The 21,939-nt window shown below is 38.3% G+C and overlaps 1 protein-coding gene across 1 annotated transcript in view; it reads right to left on the bottom strand.

The window, feature by feature from the left end:
• Window positions 1–20,863, bottom strand: part of RAB32 (RAB32, member RAS oncogene family) — a 43,688-nt gene extending 22,825 nt beyond the window's left edge. Inside the window, exon 1 of the mRNA XM_056818910.1 lies at window positions 20,216–20,863. Within this exon, the coding sequence (XP_056674888.1) occupies window positions 20,216–20,468 (253 nt within the window). The 5' untranslated portion in view covers window positions 20,469–20,863. The remainder of the gene's footprint in view (window positions 1–20,215) is intronic.
• Window positions 20,864–21,939: the final 1,076 nt, after the last annotated feature.

Below are 21,939 nucleotides of genomic sequence, written 5' to 3'. Positions count from 1 at the left end.
GAGAATCTTTAGTTAGTGTCCTAGAGGTCATTTAAAAGAGTAGGGTGAATGGGCTGCAACAATTACAAATGAGAAATCATGCAAGAGTAGGGTAAAGGATGTCAGAGAAAGGTAGGACCCAGGAAAAAATGGACTGATTATGGAGGATTATAAAGGATAATTAATGGCCAAGCCTGAGTGTTCCTGTAACCTTGCAATATAAAACAAATATAAACAAAGTTCTTGGTGCCCGACTGATGGGAAAACTCACATGGTAGTCATTCAGGGCAGCCATGCATGGAAAAGTTATCACCTTTATCATTAGAGAGCATTCGAACCTTAATAACATCCAAGATCCCCAGAGGACTAAAGTCCTCCAACATTGAGTGACCTCACTTTTATTTCCAAATATTTCCCTCTCCCTCCCAGTGAACCATCTCTTGCAACAAAGATTAAAAAAAGAAAACAAATTAATTCTGTGAAACAAATTCATATATCAGTGGAATATGAGAGTAAAAGCAATTGTGAATCTTGTTACCTCTCCCACTTCACTGAAAAGGGGGGCAGCACAAAATACTTTTCACAAATATAATCTCTGGCTTTAATATAGTACAGCCGGTATGGCCTTTACCACCAAGTTTATGATGATACAAAGAATAATTTCCAACCCAGTATGCCATAGTGGGAAAGAGCTAACTCCTGAAGTCAAAGGACTCCATTTTAAATCCTGTTTTTCATTCTTATTCTCTGTGTGATTTTGGGCAAGTCACCTCATTCCCCAGTATCTATTTATAAAGTGAGGGAGTTGGTCCAGATATGGTCTAAATTGCCTTCCACCCCTTGATCAACAATCTTAGAGCCTCTGACAAATAATGTTACATGTAATCCTCACAACAACCCCTGGGAGGCAGGTGCTATTATCATCCTCATTTCACAAATGAGGAAATTGAGACAAAAAGAGGTTAAGTGACTTGCCCAGGATCACACAGTGAGTATGTTGGCTGACACCAGATTTGAATTCTTCCTAACTCCAGTCCAGAGCTTTATCCACAGGATCACTTCATTGCCTCTTGGGCTAAAGTTCGCCTGATACATTTTACTCCATAGGATGCTACCAATGTTTCCTCTGAACTCTCTGATACCTATTTTCCCCAAATCCACAGAAATGACAAACTACTTTGTTTTATGCAAGCAATTTTAATGAGCAATTTTTAGATGTACTAATGACAATCAGCAAAAAAATGAACAGAAAGCAAGGTATGGTGTTGGTAAGGGAATATTATAGACAGCTAATTAATTGCATTTCTTCCTCTGTAGGTACTAGAAGTGGAATGAAGATTTTCCAAATCAGCAAGGAAATACAAGCAAGAATCGGATTTTCTGTTGGCTACGTGCCAGCTGCAGAGACAACATGGCCTGAAGATGGTACACTATACTTCCTGCCTTGGATGCGGACTCTTAAGACCACAAGAAAGTATGGTGGTTGGAGGCACTATCTGAATGCTCTCAGCCCTCTGAAGAGAGCCCTATACAGGAGGATGTGGTTTCTAGCATTTGCTTATAAATTTACAACCAAATATTACTGAAATTCCATCTGAAGATTATCATGTTGTGCCTAAAAAGTTCACAATTAAGTATCAGCAGAAGAGAGCATTCACAAATAAGAGTGAAGTCAGCAGCAGGTTTATCTGAAGAAATAAAAATTATCCAATGCTCATTCGTTAGGTTTTATTTGCCTATATAAAAACACCACCTCTAAGACCTGATAACAGATTCACAGTAGTGATTAGAATTAAATTTGTAATTTTCTCCCACAGATATGGTGGGTAACACCATAGACCTTTCAGTTTGGGCAGGTTCCAGTGGAGGAATATTGAGTCTAAAGTCAGAGGATATGAGTTCAAATTCCACCCTAGACATTCTACAATGCTGGACAAATAATTTGACCTCTCTGGGACTTAGTTTCCTCATCCATATGATCTGATATGTTAGATTAGATGACTTCTAAGATCCTTCAGTGTCCACGATCTAGGAATCACATAACATAAAACCATAGCTGGAAGGGAACTCAGCAGCCATCTACTCTGATATATACAAAAAAGGAATATCTGATTTAACATCTGACAAGTTGTAGTCTAGCCACTGCTTAAAGACATGACATGCAAGAAAGAACTCACATCATTCCACTATTTCCACAAATCTAATTGTTGGGCAATTCTTCCCAACATCAAGAATAAATTTGTCATTTTGAAACTTCCACTCCTGCTTCTGCTTCTGCTTCTGCCTTTGGAGCAAAACAGAACATGTTCAAACATTGCACATGACATCCCCTCAAATAATGAAGATAGTTATCACCCCCTCTCACCGCCCCCCCTGTCTTCTCCAGGCTAAAACACACCCACTTTCCCTCCTTCAAGCAAGAAAAATGCATATACCAAAGAGTTTCACCATTCTGCTAATTTTCCTCTGGACATTGTTCTGCTTATCAATGTCCTTTATAAATTGTGGTGTTCAGAAGTGAATGCAAATATTCCAGATGAAAAATGATGAGGGTAAAATGCAGAGAGACTATTTCCTCATTACTTCTGGAAGCTATGTACTCTAGCATAGAAGCAGTCAGGAAGGTGAGTTCAAATCCAGCCTCAGACACTTATTAGCTGTGTGACCCTGGGCAAGTCACTTAAACTCTGCTTAAGTTTTCTAATCTGGAAAATAGAGATAATAGCAGCAGTTAGCTCCCAGAGTTGTTGTGAGGATTAAATGATATAATTATAAAGCATTTAGAACAATACATGGTGATATAAACATTAACTATTACTAATTATTATTACTATTTTTGTATCTAAATATAGCCCAAGATTAGCATTTTTGGCTTCCATATAATACTGCTGATATGATCATAATCAGTTTGTAAACTGTATACCAGATCTGTTTATCTTATACTTGTAAAGTTGAATTTTTATACCCACTTTACATTCATCTGGATTATTTGTTTTTTTTAAGATTCAGCCCAATGCTCTAACCTGTCAAGATCTTTTGGGGTCATTATCATCCATCATCTCTCTCTCTCTCTCTCTCTCTCTCTCTCTCTCTCTCTCTCTCTCTCTCTCTCTCTCTCTCTCTCTCTCTCTCTCTCTGTCTCTCTCTCTCTCTCTCTCTCTCTCTCTCTCTCTCTCCCTTTCTCTCTCTCTCCCTTTCTCATCTCTCTCTCTCTTCTCTCTCTGTCTCTCTCTCTCTCTCTCTCTCTCTCTCTCCCTTTCTCTCTCTCTCCCTTTCTCTCTCTCTCTCTCTCTCTCTCTCTCTCTCTCTCTCTCTCTCTCTCTCTCTCTCTCTCTCTCTCTCTCTCTCTCCCTCTCTCCCTTTCTCTCTCTGTCTCTCTGTCTCTCTGTCTCTCTGTCTCTCTGTCTCTCTCTCTCTCTCTCTCTCTCTCCCCCTCTCTCTGTCTCCCCCCTCTCTCTCTCCCTCTCTCTGTTTCTCTTCTCCCTCACTCTCTTCCCCCCCTTTCTCTGTCCCTCTCTCTCATCAGATTTACGAATTACAATAAGGCCTTAACTGAAGTGATTAACTAATAAAGTTAAAACACAGGGTTGAACAAAGACCTCTGGGATACTTCACTGGATACCTCTAGTAACAACGCTTGGTTGAGTTGTAAGACCTTCCCATCCAGGGTGGAATCTATCTGATCAAATGGATGCCAATCCTTATCTTTCCACATTTTCTATAATCCTATGAAATACTTTATCAAAAGCTTTGCTTAAATCTAGGAAAGCTATCATGGCCCTGCCCTTGTGCACTAGTTTAATAACTGGGAAGGAGGGGAAGGAAGAAGAAATGAGGTTATTTTAGCATGGCCAAGTCTTGATGAAACCATGGTGGCTCTCCATAATCACTGCTTCCTTTTCCAGCTATTTGTCAACCATCTTTTTCATGACATGGTCAAGACTTTACCCAGGAAATAAAGACACATTCACTGAATTTGCAGAATCTGTTATGTCTGCTGTTTTCAAAAAGCACACGTGCTATCTCTAGTCTTGTGCTACCTCCCCCACTTTCAATGATTTTCAGTGATTTATCACACTGACTTGTTCTTTCAGCGCTCTACTCACAAATCTTAGGTAGCAACTCCCCATCATTTTTCTTCTATTATACCTAGTATAAAGGCCATCCTTCTTTGCAGAGAAGAGCAAAATAAGAATTATGCAGCTTGTCAGTTATCATCTCATCTGCCCCAAGCAAGTCTCATCCCTTCTTCAGTCCCTTTTCCTTTCAATGTGGCTTTAAAGAAAAAATTCATTTTTTTTGCTTCCTGCACCAGTTTTCGTTTATTCTCCCTGACACTATTTTTACATAATGCTGCTGCTGCTGCTAATAATAATAATAATGTTAGTTGACATTTATATAGCACCTACCATGGGCCAGTTACTGTGCTAAATACCTTATAGTTATTATTTCATTGATCCTCACAATAACCTGGGAAGTAGGTGACATTATTATTCCCATTGTACAGACAGAGAAAACTGAGACAAAGAGAGATTAAGTGACTTGTCCAGGATCAGACAGTTAGTATGTGTTTAACACCAGATTTGAATTCTACTAACTCCAGGTCCAGAGCTCTATTCACAAGACCACCTAGTTGCCTCCGGGGCTAAAGTCCCCCTGATACATTTTACCCCATAAAATGCTACCAATTTTTCCTCTGAACTCTCTAAAATCTATTTTCCCCAAATCTATGGTACATGACAAACCAAGCCTGTATGAGCATTGAATGCCTGGTGAACACAAAGGGGGAATGAGCATCCAGAGCTATGTTCCTACTCTGATTATATAAGGGGGAAAAAAGATTAAAGGAGAAATTCATTTAATTTGGCTTATGAATACATTAAATGTTATGCCTAAATTGAATAGAAACCACAACAGCATAAATGAATGTAGAATTAAAACTTGACCTCGATATGGAGATCTGGCTGGCTGAACTAGCTCAGACAAACTAGAGCCACTAATCATGTTTTCAGAAGGCAGAGCCATTCAGTGTAACAAACCTAAGGGAACTCTTTGATCAGAAGCCAGGGGGCCTTCTGCCCTAATTTTTCATGTTTGGAATGCTGTCATTTCTCAAGAAAAACAATGTAAAATATCCAAACCACATGCCCCTATTTTAGCTGTGTAATCTAAAATGGTGAATAATACTTGAGGGTCAGAAGAGAAAAAGGAAATTTATTTAGCAAACATGGTAGAAATAAGGACACTGAGTATTAAAAACAATAAACTATCATGTCAACAGCTATCACTAGAAAATTGGGCTGACAGATAAAATACTGGCTGAGATACTATACTAAGGACCATGGAGCTGACCTGAGCACAGCCAGTCTTATTACCCCTCCTGTATAAACCTAAAACCTTTGGGAGGCTCAGAGACTAAAGAAGACATGCAGATAAATAAATAAATATTTGAGATGGCTACAGACAAGATTAAACTAAGGGAAGAATATAACTCTCCCTATAGAGTTAAAAACAATAGTTAAAATACTTTAAACTTATTATTAGCCTGGTTAGCTTGGATTAGAATAATATGATCAAATTGTATATCAATATATGCCATATATAATTTCATCAAATTAATTATATATAAAATTCTATGTATAATTGGAAGAAATTATATAGATTATATATGTGTAACTTGATGAAATATATGTATATGTATTTATTCTAATCCAGGCTGGTCAGACCAGTAGAAGTCATTTCATACTTAGGATACAAACATTTTAAAGTGTTAAAATCCTATAGATAGAAGTATCTTTTTCTACTAGTTTAATAGTCTGTGGTCAGTACAAAAATAATTAGTAACCACATACATCATGAGTGTTCCATACATTAAAAAGCTAAGTAGTCAAGTAATCTAAGAGAACACTCATGTGTTAAAGGGGCTTAGATAAAAGATTACATTAGAAAGCTACTGCTCTTCCTCCACAGGTTTTGCTATTTTTAAAGTATTAAATAAATAAGACACATTTAGAATATGAAAGGAAATTATGAAAAGAAGCAGAGCCAAAGGGGGAACAGACTGCTCAATCTATATTATAAAAGAAAGAAACCAGAAAAGAGGGCATGAAGGAATAAGCATTTATATAGTACCTACTATGTGTTTTTTTTTAACAAATTATTATCTCATTTTATCTTCACAACAACTTTTTGAAATAGATCTATTGTTATCTTCATTTTGTAGTTGGGGAAACTGAAGTAAACAGAGATTAAGTGACTTTCTCAGGGTTATATATCTGTTGTCTGGGACCACATTTGAACTTGGACCTTGCTGACACTAGGTCCAGAGCTCCATCACCCATGCCACTAGCTCCCAGCTGCCTCTAGATCAGTCATCAAAACCATTTGGGATTGTTTAAAAAATAGAGAAGGAAGAATCAGAAACAATGGAACTCAATAAGCAAGTGTTTGATAAATGGAAAATAGAAATTACCTATGGAAAACCTTCCTATTTTATTAAAACTTATGAGAAAATTTGATAGTCTGACAAAAAATAGACAGACCAATAATTTACACTATATTGTACAATATAGTAGATACTATGATGCTGAAAGAAATAGATGACAGAAATAAAAACTTATTTAAAAAGACATTATGTTGCTATTTTATGAAGGTATTATTAACTTGAATTTGGAAGCACACAAATATTTAGCATGGCAAAATTATACAGGTCATTAGAATGAAAATAAGTGTCTTAAGCTTTATGGTGCTCTGGCAGTTCAATGGATTTGGGTTCTCATCGATGAAGATACCTCCTCCATTGGACCCTGTCTATGCTTTTTACATTGTGTTCAAATTCTTCACAGGCACTGATCCAAAAAACTGCCATCAATGTTTCTCTCATCAAGCAGACAGTAAACCTTTATTACTGTGTAATATCTCTCAAGGCACAGAGATAAGCCCTGCCAAATATTTTTTCTTTAAAAAGGCATATTTATACATATATATACATATATAAATATATAACAATATCATGAATATTTAAAAGATAATTTATTAAATTCATCAATTTCAACTGTAGTAGTTCAGGTTAAGTTAAAATAAATGTTAACAGTTTAATATTTTATATTATATTATACATAATATAAATTATAATAATCTTTGATAGTTTATTAATTTAAACAAATTCACTGAAATGGGAAGGGAACAACTATTTAGTAAGCATTTTCTATGTACCAGGCACTATGCAAAGTGATTAACAAATACTTCATTTTATCTTCACAATAACCCTGGGAAGGTTGCTACTATTATCCCCATTTCACAGTTGAAGAAACTAAGCAAAAAGAGGTTAAGTGATTTGCTCAGGTGTGACATATGAATTCCAATCAAGGCCTGAAGAGTTAGGAAGCTAGGTGGCACAAGGGATAGAATATAAGAGGTAGCATCAGGAAGACTTTAATTTGAATCCAGTCTCAGATACTTATCAACTGTGACTTGGGCAAGACACTTAACTTTTGTTTGTCTGTTTCCTCAACTACAAAATGGGGATAACAACCACAACTACCTCACAGGGGTGTTGTTTGAGGGAGGTCCAAACGAAATAGTATTTGTAAAGCACTTAGCATAGTGAAAGGCACATTTTAGGGGGCATCTAAATGTTAGCTATTTATTACTTCTTCATCAAGGCACCCCAACACTGTACAATTTCTGTCTTATTTGGGTCAATTCATTCATGAGAGTCAGATTTTGTAGCCTTTAGATCAAAATCGAAATTCCGCTACACACAGCCACTTATGTCTTTCAGGCAAAATGTGGAAGGAAAATTGGATTTGAAGAATGACTAGAAAGGGAAGGGAAATTGAATTACTGCCTTAGTTAGTACGTCCAAAGTCACAATCTTCACAGGGATTTACTTGTTGATGATTGCAAATAAAAGTTACAAAGGGGTTTCTCACACTCCATGAGTCTCCTGCCAGGAAACACATGGTTTACATATCCACAAACCATGCTTGCAAAGTAAAGCACGGAGATAACCGTAAGTACAAGGAAGGAGAAATACCACTGTTGGCAAGTGATATGTGTGAAGACTTGGAAACAGGAACTTGTGGGGGCATGGGGTTTGGTCAGTTAAAGGAGTAGTGCTGTAGTTGGGAAGTGTTGATGATTCAATTAGTAGGTCTTACATTTTATAAGTAGAGACTTCACTTTGGCTTAAGAAGCACCAGTTTTGAAGCTCAAAATCATACTCTCCTTGTGTTATAGAAGAAAGATTACTTGATATGTGTATGTGGAGGGAGGGCAGGCAAAACTTGGAGAGGAAGAGAAACTGGAATGAGGAAGGTAAATGACATTATAATTTTGCAGACTTAAGGATAGTAAAACTTTTATAGACTTGTAGAAAACAGAAACAAAAAAAATGTAGAGATGAGAAGATAATGGGAGAATTGGAGTGAGGTAATTCCAGAAGACTCAAGACAAAAATAAGTAACCCATTTCCCAAAAGAAAGGTGATAGACTCGGGATGCAGACTGAGATATATTTTTTGGTCATGGCCAATGCAAGAATGTTTTACCCAACTATGCATACTTATTACAAAAGTCAGCCTTCCTTCCTTCCTTTCCTTTTCAGTGTTGGATGGCATAGGGAGAGGTGGGAGAGAAAGAGGTGGATTTTATTAACTGAAAAAAAAATGAATAAAATTTTCCAAAATAAAGGGAAAAACTAAAGATGGATATAACATTTGCTTTCAGGCCTGGGAAGAACCTCAGAAATCATCTAGTCCAACCCCCTCATTTATTTGTTTAAAGAAGCTCAGGAAGGTAGAATTACTTAGCAAAGATCACATATTAAGAAAATTCTATAACTATGATAGAATGTAGATTTTCTAATTATCATTCAATGCTCTCACAAACATTTATTTAGCCACTTCTAAAAATAACTAGCTGGAAGAGGGGAAGACAAAGGTCTGGTTGATAAGTATTTCAAGAAAAGGGGAAGACTTTGCAATGGTCTCTGGATGAGATACCTTATACACACTTGAGAAATTCAGGATGGATGGCACTCTATCAGGGCCTTTTTCTGATCTATTCCTGACAGTTAACGTTCTCTCTCCTTAGAATTTTTGAACCATTTGTCAATATGTAGAACAATTGACTATTTTCATTCATCTTCTATCCTATTATATTATAGATTCCTGCAAAAAAAAAGAAAACAAAACAAAACACTGTTACCATCTATCTTAAAATTGATATCAAGTATTGGTCCAAAAGCAGAAGAGCAGTAACAGCTAAATAATTGGGCTTAAGTGACTTGCCCAGGGTCACACACCTAGGAAGTGTCTGATGCCATATTTGAACCCAGGACCTCTCATCTCTAGACCTGACTCTATCCACCAAGCCATCTAAGCCTACCTGGATAGTAAGTTCTTTGTGGGTCTAATTAATGGCTGGCTATCATGTAGTTTTCTCCACAGGTCTCCTGTAGAATTAGAATTCCATAAGAGTTTGTTGAAATGAAAGTAAGGTCTAGAGATGTCATTTTAAAACTATTCTAATAGTGCCAAAGTGGTTTCCCTTGAGCACAGATCTGACTGTTACTTCCCTATTCAACAAAATCCCACCACAGCTACTGCTAGGATAAAATGTTGACTCTTTAGTTTAGCTATAAAAGTCCTTCACAAACTGGATCCCAATCTTAACCTCATCTTACATCTCCCCACTTCTAGCACTTTTCAGTCTACTAATATTGGACTTTTTTCATCATGTGCAAAAAAGTAGTCATCAATCTTGTCATAAATAAGTCTAAGGGGAATAAAACTCAAAGCTTTTTTTTTGTTTTGATTTTTTAAATAATATTTTATTTGATCATTTTCCAAGCATTATTCATTAAAGACAAAGATCATTTTCTTTTCCTCCCCCCCAACCTCCATAGCCAACGTGTGATTCCACTGGGTATCACATGTGTTCTTGATTCGAACCCATTGTCATGTTGTTAGTGTTTGCATTAGAGTGTTCATTTAGAGTCTCTCCTCTGTCATGTCCCCTCAGCCATTGTAGTCAGGCAGTTGCTTTTCCTCGGTGTTTCTACTCCCACAGTTTGTCCTCTGCTTATGAATAGTGTTTTTTTCTCCTAGATCCCTGCAGATTGTTCAGGGACATTACACCGCTACTAATGGAGAAGTCCATTACCTTCAATTGTACCACAGTGTATCAGTCTCTGTGTACAATGTTTTCCTGGTTCTGCTCCTTTCTCTCTGCATCGCTTCCTGGAGGTCGTTCCAGTCTCCATGGAATTCCTCCACTTTATTATTCCTTTTTGCACAATAATATTCCATCACCAACATATACCACAATTTGTTCAGCCATTCCCCAATTGATGGGCATCCTGTTTTGCTTTTTAAAAGCTGATTCTTAATAGCAGTGGAATGAGACTATTCTGTTAATGGTGGCTTTTAAACTGTAAACTTTTAGAGCTCCTTGAAGCATCTTTTGGGCTCCCTAAAGGAATCTGTGGTCATGGAAAATATATTAAATACTCTTCTGGCAAATTACCAAATTCCACTTGCATAGCTCTCATTTATAGATTACCTTGAGTTTACAAATATTCTTGACATTTTTTTTTACATTTTATCCTCAAGATAACTCTGTAAATAGATGGTAAAATTACTATCGCTATTTTACAAATGAAGAAACTGATCCTAGATATGAAGTGATGTATCCATCCTCACACAACTATTAGGTATCAGTGCCATGATTTGAACCTGGAGTCACTGATGCCAAATCAAATGTATATAGCTAGTATTTGGCAATACCACAGAAGGAGTTTCAGCATTCTATAGTCATAAAGGGAAAAGGGGTTTCACAGCCTCATCATTTAACATAGTCTTAGACTATTGATATAAAAGACCAGAAAAGGAGGTTTCTCCTCTTTTTAAAGGAATATTCACCAAATTTCTTGATAGTCACTTCTTTTTCAGAAAAGTCATATACAACTGCATATTCTTCTGGGACATATAATGTGGTTTCTTTTCTGCAAAATTAATTATCTAATGAAAGGCCAAAGTAACCATCTCAAAACTTGTTATATCAACTTCTGTTTAAACAAACAAAAAAAGCGTTCCCTTAGGAACATCCCTGTCCCTTGGCTTTTCATAATTCAACATAGAATTTCTATATTAGTAGCATTGTAACATTTCAACTCAGTTGTCAGCTTCAACCCACTCTCTCCCACTTTCCCTAAGTTTATTGATTGGATGTGAAGGCGTATTCTTTGCTACTTCCAAGAGGAGGCCCAGGAATCACACAATATAAAGCTTTCAAATTCTCCTCCATATCAAAAGAGTTCTGCAAACATAGCTTAAAAGACCACAACTTCCTCTAAGTGCTCCTGAATATTTTGCCTTTGGAAGAAGAGTTAAGTGTCTTTGGAAGAAGAGGAAGTGTCTGAGGCAACACTTGAACCCAGGGCCTCTCTTCCTTGGGCTTGACTCTCAATCCACTGAGCTTCCCCCAAGAGTTAACCTCTTGTGAGTCATAGACCCTTCTGACAGGCTGATGAAGGCTAAGGGATCTTTCTAGGAATGTTTTTAAACGTTTAATTATGTATAATGGGTTGACAGAGGAAAATACTCATTGTGAAATATATTTATCAAAATATATTTTTAAAGTTTATGGACCCCAGTTTAAAAGCCCCTTTTTATTTATTTATTTTTTGCAATAATCACTTTATTTCCCTCCCTCCTCTCCACCCACCCTTCCCGCATTCAATGCACAATTTCATTGGGTATTACTTGTGTCCTTAATCAGAACCTATTTCCATGTTGTTGTTTGCACTAGGAAGTTCATTTAGAATCTACATCCCCAATCATATCCTTTCAACCCATGTATTCAAGCAGTTGTTTTTCTTCTGTGTTTCTACTCCCATTGTTTTTCCTCTGAATGTGGATAGTATTCTTTCTCATAGATCCCTCCGGGTTTTTCAGGATCACTACATTGCCACTAATGGAGAAGTCCATTACGTTCGATTATACCACAGTGTATCAGTCTCTCTGTACAATGTTCTCCTGGTTCTGCTCCTCTCACTCTGCATCAATTCCTGGAGGTTGTTCCAGTCCCCAAGGAATTCCTCCACTTTATTATTCCTTTGAGTGCAATAGTATTCCATCACCAACATATACCACAGTTTGTTCAGCCATTCCCCAACTGAAGGACATCCCCTCATTTTCCAATTTTTTGCCACCACAAAGAGCGCAGCTATGAATATTCTTGTACAGGTCTTTTTCCTTATTATCTCTTTGGGGTACAAACCCAGCAGTGCTATGGCTGGATCTAAGAACCCCTTTTTAGAAAAATGGTAGGCACTAAGAAATGTTAAAATTTAAATCCAAAATTAAAAATGTAAAATATTCTCATGTTTGTATGAGTAACCAGTTTGTTCATGAGGTCTCTTCTTATAAACTCTAAGGTAATATATAAATGTGAGCTATAAAGACAGAATCCGGTACTTATTTGAAACAATGTTTGCCCCAATCTATAGATTAGATCATAACATCGGTCAGGAAGAGGGTAAGCCCTCTTCCTTAAAATGGTCTCTACAACGTACTAGCAAATCACTATCTCAGTTACCATAAAGTAAGCAGATAATTTTCTCACATGACTGGTTTATAATCTCTTAATTATATTATGTTAAATAAACACCCAGAAGGTAGGAAAGATAAATATAAGACCATTAAACGGATTGAAAGAAAGCTAAAGGAGCATCAATAGTTTTGTGTAGATCAAAGCTTGTAAAGTTTGTGAATGATGCCACCAAGATAAATATCGACCAATTTAACATGCTCACTAAAACGCTTATTCTTGCCTTTTGTATGGCTGGAAGTCAGAAGATTGAAGTTCTAGTTCTACCACTAACTTAGCTGTATGACTTTGGGCAAGGACTTTACTTCAGTGCCCTCAGTTTTTACATCTGTAAAATCTGGGAACTGGACCCTTTCAGTTTTAAGATACATGAAGAGGGTAGCTGAGATCAGGGGCTCTGGAGAATTGAAGAAAAATAAAATAACTTATTTACATATCCCTTTCCTCATTTCTTGTGAGACAAATTATGGGTACAGGTATTATTATCCTTGTTTTATAGATTACTAGAGGTTAAGTGATTTGCCCAAGAATGTACAGTTAATAAATGGCAGAGTCAGAGCTTTAAACCAGGTTATCTGATTCCAAGTTCCTCTTTCTCCACAAATATAAACACCAGTTTCTATGACTCAGTGAAGAAATCACATTATAGTATAACGATTTGTGTATAAACATTCAAGTGCTTGGCCAATAGGTGTTGGCTCAGTATATTGGAATGATGGCCAGAGTCCAGTATTATATTTTAAAGAGATGAATGTTGGTAGGCCAGAACTATAACTATTTACTTTATGCCCCAAAGGTTTCTTTCCTATAAGATTCCTAAGTATCACAACCAGGAGGAAACAAACACATAAGACTTTGCCCCAATTTAACCATTTAGACAACAATTTAAAAATTAAAAGGTAGTAGTTTTAAAACTCATATATGTGGCCAGTTGGCTAAAGGGGTGAGTCTTGTGCCTTCTGTCTCCTGTCAATTACTTCTAACTCACCCTAAACTGTCATATACCACAAAAGGGTTTGAAATGGACAAATTTCCTTCATGATAGCCATATTAATACCTTCTCATTAATATCCTTCAGTTTTGATGGTCATTTATGGCTGGTATCATAAGTCAGCACCTTTCAAAGTTGTGCCCAATGATAATAGGGCACATGTCGCTTGGATATATTACCTCGATTTTACATCCTGTCTGTAGCAAAAAGTGAGGAAATTTCTTCCAAAAAAGTGTTTATCTACAACCAACTTGGCATTAGGTAAAAGGAATGTATATAAAGAATAAGAAAAGGAATCAATATGAAAGGCCATTAAAACTTTCAAACTGAGGCAACAAAGAAAATTATACATATATACATTAATTATGTATTTATTTTACATAGACATATTTAACCAGCTATTCGATATTAATTAAATCTATAATGTTTTCCTCATGACAACCCTACAATGTAAACAACATAAACATTTTCCTCATCTTACACATGAAGAACCTGAGGGTCAGAGATTAAATAAGGTGCCCATGTTCAACCATGTACCTAAATATACACATTTTTGTTCAAACTCAGGCCATTTAATATGTCTATTTCTCTTCCTATTAGAATATTCTGCCTTAATTACTGAGTATATCAAATCTATATGCAAAAATCCCTAGTGTTAAGACTCGGAGACAGAGAAGTCCTAGTAAAGAAACTTGGAAAAGAATAAAACATTGCCAGATAAATGGCAAGAAAATTGATACAAACACAAAGCTATCTGTAAATTATACTGATGAGAGTGATTTCAAAAAGGTCCTGATTTAGTCATTCCAAAAGCAATTAAGATATGTCTACTTTTACATACCAGTAACATAGTTCTTACTCCAGAGTTAATATGTAACACAATAGTTAACTCCTCTGAATTTCATTCTCTGACTTTATCATTTCTGTACATCTTTCTGATTCCCCAAGTTTATAACCTTTGTTTTCTCAACCTAGCACTCTCCCTCACCCTGCATCTCTTGCCAATTTGACTTTTCATAATATCTTTTCAATCTGACCCCTTCTCTCTTCTCAGGTAATGACATTTCCTGCCTGCAATGGACTCCTAATCAGCCAGTCTTGAATCTTCCCTTCCCCGATTCAATCCGGTCTCCATTCAGCCACCAAATGATTTGGTCACAGAACCGACCAGGTCATTCTCCTATTAATGCTAAATGCTATTAGTACAGATTTTTCTGTTTTATTTTGGAAATTCTCCACAACTTGGTCCCAGTCTCTCTTGCCAGTCTCATAGATTACTCTCATTGTCCAATGAAATTAGCTTCTTCTCTTTTCCTCCCTAGTAACTTTTCATCTCTCAATACCATGCCATACTGGCTATTCTGGTCCCCTTGTCTAGAATGTATTTCCCCCATCACCTCTGTATCCAGAATTCCTCATTTCCTTCAAGACTCAGCCCAAGCAACACCTTCTACCTGATGCCTTTCCTGATCTGCCCTCTGACCCAACTGTAGATATCAGCTTTCCTTCCCTCTTGTAAAATTTTGCATTTATTCTGTACATATTTATATTAGTGTGTGGTCTCTCCCAAGATGAAGTAAGATACTTAAGAGTATGAATCATTTCACTTGAAGTCTTTGTATCTCAGGTACCTGGACACATAAAGGTTAAGAAATATTTGTTGACTCATTATACAATAAGAAATTTAGCTTATCTATTACTTTTTTGGGGGGGGAGTAAATGAGGAAGCAGCAAGAAAAGATTAATTGAGCATTTTGGTTTCTAAAACACATCTATCTCCCTCTTAATTTAGTTTTTGTTGTTGTTGTTGTTCAGTTATGTTGACTATTCCTGATTACATCTGAGGTTATACTTGTCAAAAAAAATCCTCAAAAGTTGTCATGAAGAGTCAGACATGACTGAAAAACAGCTGACAAAGATACTAGAGTGCTTGCCATTTTCTTCTCCAGTCCATTTTATAGAGGAAGAACGCAGGCAGAGTTAAGTGACTTGTACAGGGTCACATAGCTAGTAAGTGGACAAGGCCAGATTTGAACTTAGGAAGAAGTCTTCCTGATTTCATTCCTAGCATTCTACCCACTGCACTGTCTTCCTAATTTAGTAGGCACACCTATAAACTCAACTCCCTTCAAAATTCCTTCAGGCATAAAAACTTTTCTATATCCTATGGAAATGATAGCCCTTACCTTAATGAAAATTTGGAGAATAAAGACCTCAAATACAATTTAAGGTACAATAACTGCCTACCACTAAAACTGGATTTTAATTTACATTATAAATCTAGGCTCTTGTGTGCAGTGAGAAAGAAAGCATTTACAGGATTCATATCAGAATGACTCAGAACTTTCTTTACTCAAATTCTTTCCTGCCTTTTTTCACAGGAGTTTCAGATTAATTAGCTCTGATAGTTTCCAGGAAATATTAAATAATGAAGCCCTGCCACATAATGTTAAAGCTTTTAAAAACAAAAGTTTCTTGTCACTTGATTTGGTTAAAGAAATCCCCATCGCAACCCCCACCCCCAAACAAACAGATTGTAGGAAGCGCTGTAACTAGTACCATAGTCCCATGCAGTACATTAGTCACTGTCTTAGTGGCAGACTCCACCTACCTACCTTTTTGCAATCCACACTCTATTTTTGAAAGAATTAATCAGGCCTTAGCTTCATGCACAACAGGGCCCATAAATTCAAAACACAAAGAGTCTCAAGGTTATTCAGTATGCAGTTACTAGATCTCTTTAGCTATGAGCTGGCATAGTAGAAAGAGTTCTTGTCTTGGATATTGGGGGATCTGGGGATAAACCCTTCTTCTAATACTCAATGAACTTAACCATAGGGAAGTCACTTAACTTCTCAAGTCACTGCCATCTGCACAATGGTCATCTGCACAATGGAAGTAGTACTTGTGCAACCACTTATATCACCTGAAGGATGTCCTAAGGGTAAAAAGTGCTCTGAGATCCTTAAAGAACTATAAAAACTAGAGCCATTACACCTACTCCATTCAGTGGCCTGTAGATAAATGATTGAGTACAATTAGACTTAAGGCAACTAAGTGCTCAGTGGATAGAGTGCTGGGCATGGAGTAAGGAAGTCATCTTCCTGAGTTCAAATCTGGCCTCAGACACTTACTGACTCTGTGACCCTGGGCAAATCCTGTTTGTTTCAGTTTCCTCATCTGTAAAATGTAAAATGACCTGGAGAAGGAAATGGCAAACCACTCCAGTATCTCTAGATAAATCCCAAATGGAGTCATAAAGAGTCAGATACAACTGAACGACAAACTCACACACAACTCATCAGTCTCAATGGATCCAAATACCAAGAGGGCAAGGACCTTCTGACTTCCTCATTTGTAACACTACCACAGTGGTCCGTAAAAGGCTTTCAATAATGGCTTTTTCATTACTTTGTTTAAGAACACAATTAAGTTAAAGTAGGAATGCCCTGTGCCAGTGATGGAAAACCTTTTAGAGACTGAGTGCCCAAATAGCACCCTCATGGTGCATGGGGGCCACCCCCATACAGGGGAGGGAGGGAACACTCCCATTGGGCTGCTGGGCAGAGGCGTGGGTCATATGAGAAATGTGTTCAGGCATGGTGGAGAAGGGGAAGGGAGAAGCCCCCTCTGGCACATGTGCCACTGGTTCACCAACATAGTCCACCAACATAGTCCTATTCTAAGAATAGTCAATATGGCATAACTGTATCATCTGCTATTTCTATTTTTTCACTTTGTATATCAATTCAGCTGGAAACATGTTTTCCTTCCCCAAAGAGTTCAAGTTTATTGATTTATAAGAGCAGTACTGAAGATTCTCTACTTTGCTCAGTCTTTTTAGTCATGTCCAACTCCTCATAATCCCATTTATTTGGGGTTTTCTTGGTAAAGATAGTGGAGTGGTTTGCCATTTCCTTCTCTAGCTCATTTTACAGATGAGGAAACTTTGGCAAATAGGATTAAGTGTCTTGCCCAGGATTACACAGCTAATAAGAGTCTGAGTCTGGATTTGAACTCAAGTCTTCTTGACTCAAGCTTAACATTATCTACTTTGTCACGTAGCCATCCATGTAGATTCTGGTTAAAATTTCGCTACACCCACCTCAGGGGTGAAGCTCTCAATGGAGGAAGACACTTTGAAGTCAAGAATGGATCACTGAAGGCCTACAGTGTATTTCTTTTCAAATATGAGCAATATACTGTAAAACTTAATAACAGGTAACATTTGTATAACATTTTACATGTAATTTTATTTTATCCTAATAAAAAATCTTGGGAGGTTGGTGCCATTATTATCCCCATTTTATACTTGGGGAAACTGTAGTAGAGAGATACTAAGCATCCTAAGTGGAAGCCAAGTTCAGCACTCTGGGAATATACCACTTTAAAAAAAAACAAACTTAGTTATCCATTTGTACAACCCAGTGGAATTGCTTATCAGCTCTGGAATGGGGTAGTGAAGAGGGGAGGGAAAGAAAACGAATTGTGTAAACATGGGAACATATTTTAAAAAATAAAATTTAAATTAAAAAAAATCTAGTTTCTATGGTAATATTTGCTGACATTATACCCATTAATGGTAATGAAATCTTCCCAATCTTACTTCTACAAAGAATCAATTACCATGGAAAGTTCGTATTTAAATTCCATCTAAGCAGAGGACCACAACTGAAGAAGCCTCAAAAAGTATGATGATCACATGTTGAAGAACCCTTTAAAAAGGACAGATTTTGTTAGGAAGCAAGGCAGTTAGTTACTTCTGTGTATCATTGTTATATGCAATCACAGGAAGTGTTTCAAAAGAGAAATATCTGGCTTACAAAGAGGAGTTTTCAACGAATGGCTTTGAGAAAAGTCACTGACAAGAGGACTGAGCCAAGGTCTGGAAACTTCATTTCACATTAATCCTTGACATTCTAAGTAAAGGACAATTTTTCTGAATGTTTCCATAAGTGATATTAAAAAATAAGGAAGTAGTTTCTCAAACAAAAGTATCTTTAGGCTCAGATTCCTAAACCAATAGAACAGGAACCTGAGGTTCTAATAGCAGTTAGCTGTGTAACCTTGGGGAAATCACTTATTTCTTTAAGTAAGACAGCTTTGTTTTTGCTTCTTAGGCCTTAAAAAAAAATTTCCAACAAAGGTATTCTACCAAAAATTTTTTCTCAAAAATCCAAACAGGTAAGTTCCTTGGGGACAGGAATTGTCTTTTGCCTCCTTTTAAATCTTCAGAGCTTAGTTCAGAGCCCAGCACATAGCAGACAATGATCTGATTAATTTTTCAAGTGTGTACTGCTTCTACTAAGGGCCATGCACTAGGAAAAAGGATGTATATATCAGTAAGCCTGAAGACAGTTACAGCCCTGAAGGGTGCCTGCATTCTCTTCTCACCAGCTATGGTTCCTGCTTAAAATTCCATTAAATACATATTAAAAAGTAGTTATTCGAAGTCAATGAAGAATTGCTATTTAAATGGGGCAGCTGACTACCAATTTGCTACTGGCTGCCATAAAAGCTTGAACAATTTCCAGCCTGCTGATATCTTAAAAGAAATTATCATTTCCCACTTCTATCTCATACCTGTCAGGAAGATGGGCATACTCAGCATGGTGATTTGAGGATTTGGATTTGAAAAAGTGAAGTTTCAGTATGATACTAAAACAGTGGTGCTTCTCTACTAACCTGTTGTTGTTGGTGTGTGTGTGTGTGTTTTTCATTTAGTCCTCCAAACAGCCAGAAGGCTTCTAGAAGAGAAATATGGCACTGAATTTTATTTATTTATTGGAAGGGTAAGTGGTTGGAAGTGAGAGAGGGAGGATTATATTAATGATAACCTTTGCACCTGCTGAAAGTGCCAGGTCACAAAACTTGACCAATACAGTTCAGCTCCAGGCATGCAACTAGAGAAATGCCTTAGAGAACTGACTTGGACACTACTGTTATGTGACTTAAGTGATTTTAAGGGCCCAGAGTCACACAATCAGTCCGTTCCATGGACAAAATTTGAAGCCAGGTCCTCCTCACCTCAGCCGGCTCTCCATCCACTCCAGTAGGTATCAAAGTCTTCTAATTTCTACACTTGGAAAACTGAACAGTCAACTCCCATCTGGGACCAAGTCTGCAGTTCATGCCCCCAAAGGAAGCTTCCCTCCAAACCCAAAACGGGGAAGCCCCGAGGACAACCAACCAATTAAACATTTCTTAAACACCTATGGTGTACCAGGCACAAAGACAGAAAACACAGCACCTGCTCCCAAGAAGCTTACAATCTAATGAAGGAGAGAAGTAAATATACAGAAGAAAAGCTATATACAGATAAATAGGAAATAATTCATTCACTTGGGGGAGGCACTGGAATTATGAGGAGTTGGGGAAGGCTTCCTCGAGGAAGTGTTTTAGTCGAGCCCTAAGAAAGGCAGGGTGATCAGTGAAGGAGGAGAGAAGTAAATATACAGAAGAAAAGCTATATACAGATAAATAGGAAATAATTCATTCACTTGGGGGAGGCACTGGAATTATGAGGAGTTGGGGAAGGCTTCCTCGAGGAAGTGTTTTAGTCGAGCCCTAAGAAAGGCAGGGTGATCAGTGAAGGAGGAAGGGCACTGGTAGGGTCCCCGCTACCCCTTACCTGCAATATCCCAGAGCTGCAGCCGGACCAGGGTCTTGCTGTCCCAGTTGAGGACTTTGAGAGCGAAGTCCACCCCGATGGTGGCTCGGTAGTGCTGAGAAAAGAGCTGGTGCACGTATCTCTTGATGATGCTCGTCTTGCCCACCCCAAGTTCGCCGATGACCAGCACTTTGAAGAGGTGCTCCTGGGTCTCGGGTACTGCCGTGCCTGCAGCCGCCCCCCGGCCGGTCTCCCCAGACGACCCGCCAGCCATCCCCTTGCCGCTTAGAGCACCCTGCCCAGGCTGTCCTAACAGCACCTCCTGTTTCCCGATTCAGGCAGTAGGGCACGCAGTTCAGCCGCAGAGCGCACAGCGCGCGAAGAAAACGCAGAACTTTCTTCTAAGGCGCTCAACTTTCTCGGAGAAACTTTCCACAGTTATCTCTAGTCCTCACACACCACCTGACTTCAGTCACAGGACCCGGAACCTTCCGCCTTATAAATACCCATCATGGTGGGGCGGGGAAGAGGCTGGTTGAGGGAGGGGACTGACCCCCTGACCACTCCCTCCTCGTCCATCCCCACGTCCCCTAAGGATTAAGCCCTTCTGCGGCGTTTTCTTTTCTACAGCTCCTCACTTTGGTGTAAGTAAAGTTGTTGAATTCCTTGGGAGACCTTGACGCTACGGCCCGCCCCCCCAAGTACCTCCCTCCCTCCTCCACGCCCTCTCCTGGGCTGGGCAGAAATTAGGAGCGAGTCTGCCAAATGAGGCAAGCTCACACTTCCTACCTGTTACACCAAGGCTGCCTGGGGGCTGTGCTGAGCTTTTCCCCAGGCGGACCCAGCCTCTTGCTGTGGAGGAGTTGTATTTTGTCCCCAAGGTTCCTTTTAGCGCCCTCGGAGTGAGATGCCTGGAGGACAGGGGGCCTGCCTCTGCCTGCCTCTACCCACCGAGTAATTAGGTAAAACTCTGTTTCTAATTTCACGTTAAGGAACTGACGCTGCCTACGGGACTCTGGGCAACTGCAGGTATCTTTTCCCTATTTCCACCCTGCACCCAGGATTTCCGTGCGGATGGGGCTCAGGCCAGAAGAAGCCTGTCTCTAAAGAGAGAAGAGTTGGGTTGGTTTACGTAGTCGCTGGCTACTTTGGTTTGAGGATATGGTCTAGGTTATCCCCAAGAGTAGGAGTAAAAAGTGATTACGGAGTGATTTAGGTGTTTGGGGCATTTTATTCCTTTGGGCAAAAGAAATGCTAAACAGGGATGAGCTCACAGCTGGTCTAAGCAGAACAATTTAAAAACAATTCAGTAACAACTTCTAACTATTGTTACAATATGTTGGAGAGCTGATACTTAAACCTCGTGGGATCAGCAAACAATTTGCAGGACTACAGACGAGGCATTTTACTTTCCCTTCGGCTCTTCAGTCCCTTCCCTCGAAGTCCAAGTTCTCTGGCAAGTCAAACAGCAGGGACTTGGTGTCCCTTCTCAGTGATCGTTTTCTTCAATAAAGAAATTCCGGGCTTCCAGTTAACTTCTTTTAATGGACTCTGGACCTCTATACATCTCCAACCATACTTACAAACCTGCATATGGCTATCTTAAAGTTCAATCAACTTCTTGAGTTGAAGGAAATACAGCCGATCAACTAGCATTTATTAATCACAAAAAGCAGGGACATAGCCAGAGACAAAGGTGCAAGCTCTTCTTGTGGATTCCCTTTCCTCTAATACCTAAAAGAGAA

This window comes from Monodelphis domestica, chromosome 2 (assembly GCF_027887165.1).
Source record: "Monodelphis domestica isolate mMonDom1 chromosome 2, mMonDom1.pri, whole genome shotgun sequence".
In the NCBI taxonomy this organism is placed as follows: domain Eukaryota; kingdom Metazoa; phylum Chordata; class Mammalia; order Didelphimorphia; family Didelphidae; genus Monodelphis; species Monodelphis domestica.
The sequence above is the reverse complement of the archived record's forward strand: the minus strand, read 5'-3'. Positions and strand labels throughout refer to the sequence as shown.